Source organism: Aythya fuligula, chromosome 2 (assembly GCF_009819795.1).
Source record: "Aythya fuligula isolate bAytFul2 chromosome 2, bAytFul2.pri, whole genome shotgun sequence".
Taxonomy (NCBI): domain Eukaryota; kingdom Metazoa; phylum Chordata; class Aves; order Anseriformes; family Anatidae; genus Aythya; species Aythya fuligula.
In genome coordinates, this window is record NC_045560.1 from 110371268 (window position 1) to 110378207 (window position 6940).

Here is a 6940-nt window from a genome sequence, read left to right on the forward strand (position 1 = left end):
AATGATCTGAGTTCTGTTTGGATATGGTAATATTTTTTTAATGGAGGGATGCAAAAGAAAAACTACTTCATTTTACAGTTTTTCTCCTTGATTAGACGTGATCTCAGTTGTGGGTTTTTCAGTCCTCGTAAGGTGCTCTTTTATTCATAATAATTTTGTCTTACCCTAGGGAATTGCTATAGCAAGGAGCTAATATCAGAAAGTTATGTTGTATTAGGGAGAAAAGAATAATTATTTTATACATGTTATTCTCTACTTGTATTTTCTGGTTTTCATATTTGCAGTAGTAAGAAAGATTTAATACTGGAATGCTTTGAGAATTGAGGGCCATTCCTTCACTTTGAAATGCCCTTTCGTCCATTAATATTTATTTATTTATTTTTAAAATAAGTATCAAACAGGTGATTATTCAATACCTGTTTGACCAGAAAGAGATGGTTCTGGTCATTCTTGTGCAGATTTTGGCTTGAGAGCTTTCTTGTTTGCTTACTGTCTTTTCAGCTTATTTGAGTGAGGAGGCAAGTTTTGTGTCACACTTAAGAGTAGCAAGTAGGATGTGATTACAGTCAGTCATCTGATCTTTTAACTTTGTGCCTGAATTGATGCATAGCATTCGACTTCAGTCATGTATTCTTTTGCTTTGTGCTTTAACAGTTCGCTCTTTTGGTTACAATGATAGTTTTGTACTTAAAATTAATTTGTTCTCTTTCAGCAGGTATAAACCTGTTTCAACTCATACCTTCAATGATAATCTAATATGTTAGTGCAGCAAGCTTTTAAAACCATTTCTCGTGCCAAGCAGAAGTGATGCCTGATGTCAGCTGAATCTCCCACATCTGACGACCACACCATTCTTCAGGGATTCCCTGAATGTGAACCCTTTTGACTGTAATTGTGATACCTTCACCCCATTTCATACATAATCATCATCATCTGTCTAATACCTTGTGTATGTTCCTTCACCATACTTACATCACTTTCTTTCTATTTAAAAATCAATTTATTTTGTCACTGTGCCACCTGTATATTGTTGGAGAAAATGTTTTTAGTAATAAGGAAATATTTCAAACAGTTTAAAACATCTTGTTAGTGGTAAAAAATTGGTTTATTTGAATTACCAGGCCAAGTTATAATTATAGGTGTGATGAATACTTTTTCAGACCTACTTTTACTATCTGTAGAAGTTATTTTTACATATAACAGATATAGTGCCTTTTTATACCATTTGTTTTCCTTCAGGAGACGGTAGTCAAATGATTCACACATGTAAAAGATGTTAAATGTGATTTCATACAGAGAACACTCTAGCAAACTATTGGAAATAGATTCTGCTTATTTCCTGCTGCTGTGGCACAAATTGGCTGTAAGGCATATAATGAACTTTATTCCCCTGTAAAAGTGCATATGAGCAGGTAGTTAAGCAATGAAGGCTACTAATAATTTTCCTACTTCGTGAAGTAGCATAAATGTTGAAGTAGTATCATATTAAGAAATAAAACAATTCATATATTTTAAATATTCCATGTTTGTAGTGAGCAGGAGAAACTGGGCAATTTGCTAATACTGCGTATGCAATTGAGGAAGAGATCTAGAAGATGAAGCTGTTAGTATTTCTGTGTTTGACTGAATTAATTCATCAGAAGCAACAGTGTTTGAAAAGATATTTTTTGTATCCCTTGATGGGTGTTTTCATTTTTCAAATGTTCATGTAGCATTTTGGAGAAAAACAGGTAATTTAATTTCAGTAATTCTAACATTGTATTTAGACACAAGGGCAAATAATTAAGCTAAGAATGTAGAATAAGGGCTGTGTTTTTTATTTTTCTCCAGTGGTAAGATTTGGGTTGCTTTTCAATCCTTTATCAAAGGACATCAGGTTAATGGTATTAGATTCTGGATACTTGTCACAGGACAACTGCATATTCATTGGAAACTGATAGCTGTTTCATTCATACTGAAGACGGTAGGTTACTGACTAATTTTTCCATTGGGAAGTGTAGATGATGACATGGTGTGAATGGGAAGATAAGCTGGACTGGCAGACAGTCAATCTGCATATTTTTAGTTTTGGAGACTGTTTTGGTGTGATAGTTTAGAAATTCTGGCAAAACTGGAGCATGGTGTTTGTTTAATTTTTTTTTTTTGTATCCTTTTTTGTATAACAAAGTGACATGAGGTTTTATCTGGCAGTTTGACGTATCTACTAGCACATTATATTGATATCCTGGAAATCAAAATAGGCATGTGGCCAAATTCCATGCAAATTTCAGCTCTATTTATATATGTATTTATTTTTATTTTTATTTTTTATTTTTGTCTTCATCTAAGCAATCAACATTAGAAAGTAATATCTATTAATTCCATAGAAACTATATTTTAAGATTATACTGGACAGGGTTCCTAGTATGGCCTATATTTCTCAAAAATGAACAAACTGAAGTAAACTCCCGGCAGTTAGTATAGAAACAAGTCACAAGTGCAAGGCAGTGATAAAATGAGTTTGTGGTTGAAGTCTTGTACCTGTTAGCATTTCATATTATATATAAAATATACATTGTGTTAGTGTGTCTCAGTTCTGAGCACATCATAGATGTGATTTGTTGGACTGTAGAACAATATTAACAATTATCATATGTTAAATATCTATTCATTTACTAACCTTTGATAAACCTCTTAAGATGAAATCCTAATATAAGATACGCTACAATATACTTATGGTGAAGGAACATGCCTTACAAAAACTTCAATTTCTACATATGACAGGTGAAGGACATTGTTCCTTATTTATTCAATACAAAATAAACTTTGCTGTTGAAGAGCTTTAGATCTTTTTGGGCATTGGCTGTCACTTTAATATTCATCAATTAAAAAGGCTTTTAAAAGTTTGCTGTGCTATTGTTATGACTGAAGGTCACTGATTTATTAATTGCTCTTCATATACAACTTGGTATTCTTTTTGTAGAAAATGTAGATTATTTCCATTAGTAAAGACTGCAATTATCAGAATTGAATCTTTACATGTAATATTGATTATGCAGCATTTTTATTGTTTTTTGCATATGTTTAGTGCGTCTTCTGTAAAGGTAAGTACCTGATTAGCTAGGGAGCCTGAGAATGAATTGGTAAATCATTTACCTGAGCGTTGCATGACATAAAATTTTATGCTTTTTGTTCCCTGAGAGATTACGTCATGTAAAAGGGAATGTTGCTGAATAGTGTCTTAATTTTGCAAATTTAGGTGATGATAATGAAAATTTGGTATCAACCTACTACTTGGTTGCCTTAGTTGGAGATCACATCTGAGGAAAAAAAAACAAACAAAAAAAAACAAGAACAGAAAGCAGACAAAGCAACAAAAAGCACAAGCTTTGTGTCATGAAAAGCCCCAAAACCTTAGATCAATGTGATGTAAAAATGTATGTTTTAAAAAAATAATAATAAGGTTTTGGAATATATGCTCAGTCACTGGGTTATGCTATGCCAATGATCTGTTACACTTAAGATGGCATATTTATTGTTAATTTTCAGTAATTTATCTATTGCATTCTCAAAACTGCATCAGTGCTGTCATTGACTATGTAACCTGTCAAAATCTTTTACAGACCATGTGTCCTGTCTGTTTGGACCGTCTGAAGAATATGATCTTTCTCTGTGGCCATGGAACGTGTCAGCTTTGTGGAGACCGAATGAGCGAATGCCCGATATGCCGCAAGGCAATTGAACGAAGGATCCTTTTGTATTAAACAGTGGAACGAACCAGTGATAGTTCATGAATAATAAGGACATCTGAATGATTTACATCTCTGCAAGTCTGAAAGGCAGTAAAAGGTTCTAAAGAAAACATTTCTAATACTGTAGCACAGGTTCATTACATGGTAATTCTTTAAAGACTGTGAACACACCAAATAATAGAACAGTATTTGAACAGTCAGCTTTTAACTTTACTCTTAAAACTAAGATCTGAGCCTGAAGCTAATTTACAGCAGTCTTTTTTTAGTTTTCTTTCTGTTGTTTTCTTCCCCTTAAAATGTAAAGGGACAATCTTGTTTTGGTTTATTTCGTGTTTTGTAATGTATGTATAAGGTGTCAAGCAATGTACTTTTTTGCCCCTTTTTTAATATATTGTCAGTTATTATTGAATATAAATATGTAGTGCTTTTTTGTTTAACGCTTTTCTGGAGAACGTTCAGATTTCCTGTGACAGTTACGATTCACAAGAATTGTTATCTTGAAATACACAATAACGCAAAGTCAATACAAAGTGCGTAAACAGTAATAATAAATATCCTACTATTTCACTAAGACCAGGCCTCAAAATACAATGTTAAGCTAATTTAAACTTTAATATGCCCTTTCTGAGGATGGGTTGGGAAAAAAAACAGGAAAAAAGAAACAAAGTAGTTTGGAGATGTTGCATTCCTCAAACTGCACTTTAGTGTAACAGGTTCAAGGTAACGTAACTAGTGAACTTCTTGGGTCTGCTAGCCACACAGTTACGTATGGAACTGCTTTTAACTTGGTTGGATAGTAAAACATAGGAGCAGTGGGTTGGTTGATCTGTCTTGGATGAGTGAATTTGGTCAGTTGTGGGGGAACAAATATATACGTAGGGCCATTTAAATATTCTGGGTCTACAAATTAGAAAAAACAGATGAAGTTTGCAAAAGTTAACCTTTAATGTTGTATCTTATGACGTATGAAGCAAGCTACATATTATTTTCCTCTCTTAAATTAGTTGCGTTGTCTCCAGGCGAAGGGTATCAAGAGCAAAAGCAAAGATTTAATACAGCTTATTCATCTGTGCTGGGTGTTATACCAGAACATTAGTGACAAACTATTAATAGGTAATATTGCAGTTCAGAATATTGCTGGAAGAGCAGTTAATTTTGAGCCATGCCTAGGTGAGCTGAAGTCAGCTGAGGGAGATAGCTGTCACTGATGTGACTGAGACGTATTCATGGACCTGAAAGTACTACTGTGAGGGCTTCAAACTTAACATTTTGATAACAAGTACCTCCTTCTGTCTTTTTGGGTGGAAGGAAGTATACTAATTTAAAGGTTGCTTGCAGCTAACAGGAATGTGGGCTTTACTCCTAAGAGATTCAGCAGATTATTTAACTGAGTGCAGTTTATGTAGCCCTTTGCCATTGTGCTGGCTTTGTTTGAATGCAGAACAACAAAGAAATATAACCTGGAGTCATTCAGGTGCCTCCCTTGCAGCTAAGATGAATTTCTTATTCCGTTCTGATTGCATATGGCAAAAATATGGCAAAAGGGGTAGTTCAGGGGAAGATTCAAGTAAGCATAAAGAATAAAACTGATCTCCTTTTTAAAAATTAAAAATTAATCTCAGTCTTTTGATGACACAATCATTATCTGGAATCAGCATAACATCCTGTTTAATTTTGTATACTAGTAGTCATTTGTTCTTAAATAATCTATGTATTTGTCATCTTGACCAAATTGAACAGCCCTCCCTTTTCTTGCTTGGGTCCCTGTTCTAAAATACCAAGATTTCAAGGAGCTTTGGAAAATTTTTGATAAAAGGCTTTTTTTCACTTCATTATTTCACTATCTCCACTTAGGCTCTGATTGCACACAAGTGTCCAGTGCTGGTTTTGTTTGGACAATGTGTATGTCACTAACACTGATTTTTTTTTTTTTTTGGTAGTGTTTGGCAACTGAACTGTCTACAGTAGGCTTCAGCTTCTGTCAGTGTTCCTCCAAACATGATACGGTCATAAGACATGCCATTTGTCCATCCATTCTGAGTTTTGTCCTGGAGTGCCTCGGATCTGTACCTCAGTTTCCTCTAGTTCTGGCAGACACATTTTGAATGTTCTCTCTTATTTACCCTTTAAGGAAACCTCTCTATATGGTCAGCACAAAGGCAGGGTGGATTTCTTAATGATAATGCAGCTCAAAATTGAAACCTCAATAGCAGCTGACATTTTCCTAATTCTTTCTCACTGGAAGAAGTCAGAATTACTTGAAAGTAGTTCAACTTCATATTAAAAATTAAATAATTCACCTGAGCGAGAACTGATCTAAAGCATCCTGTGTGGAAAACTGGAGTTGAATGTTAAACACTCGGGGTCTGCAGGAGGCACAGATGGTAGCATGAGTGGGTAATGTTGTTAGGCTTGTACTTTACGACAGAAGCTGTAAGTTACTTTATAACACTCTTAATATTTGCCTGTCATCACAGTCATATGGATGTATGCACAGTGACTGAAGGTATCGCTGTAGGAGCATTTCCAGGCTTCTGTGCTGCAGTCACACCAGGTGTATGTGACTGCATAAAAGTTAGTAACTGGACCCATTGGACGGTGTAGTGTGGCAGATGAAATTAAAATATCTCAGTGTTGGGGATTTAACTCAATGCTATCAAGATATTAAGAGAAATAGCTCAATTAGAAAAAACAAAAACAAAAACAAAACAAAACAAGGTAAACTAACTAACATACTTGCTTACTAACTACGCTACTTGCCTTTCAAAAGACTTCAGAAAAATACTTGCAAATCCAGTGTGACTTAGGACAGACCTGTAGATTCACACACCATCCTTGGATTCTGACTGCCCAAGGTGACCTGGTGTTGCTGAGGCAGCTAGCGAGCTCATCCACTGCCCTGAGTCTTGGCTCACCTGGGCAACGTGCACAGGGTGCAAATGTTCAATTGGGTAACACTTAAACACAGAGGATGAAAAACAGAAGCTTGATTGGAAAGCCAAAGAGGATCATAGGTAGCAAACAGGAAAGTTGAGGGTATGTTATCGTGCATCTGTCTTCAGCAGGAGATGAAAGCATAGATCTCGTTATTATCATTAATATTGGGGAGCAAAGTGAAAATTAGATGAAAAACTGGTAAGGCATTTGCCTCTGATACACTGAAATTTAAGGGTTGCAGGCTTTGTTTCTTAAGATTGTCCCCTAATATT

At 35.0% G+C, this 6940-nt stretch overlaps 1 protein-coding gene across 2 annotated transcripts in view; it reads left to right on the plus strand.

Moving 5' to 3' along the window:
- Window positions 1-6423, plus strand: part of MIB1 (mindbomb E3 ubiquitin protein ligase 1) — a 72950-nt gene extending 66527 nt beyond the window's left edge. For both annotated transcript variants that reach the window (XM_032183455.1, XM_032183456.1), the window contains exon 21: window positions 3603-6423. In XM_032183455.1, coding sequence (XP_032039346.1) covers window positions 3603-3743 — 141 coding nt within the window. In that variant the 3' untranslated portion in view covers window positions 3744-6423. The remainder of the gene's footprint in view (window positions 1-3602) is intronic.
- The last annotated feature ends 517 nt before the right edge of the window (window positions 6424-6940 follow it).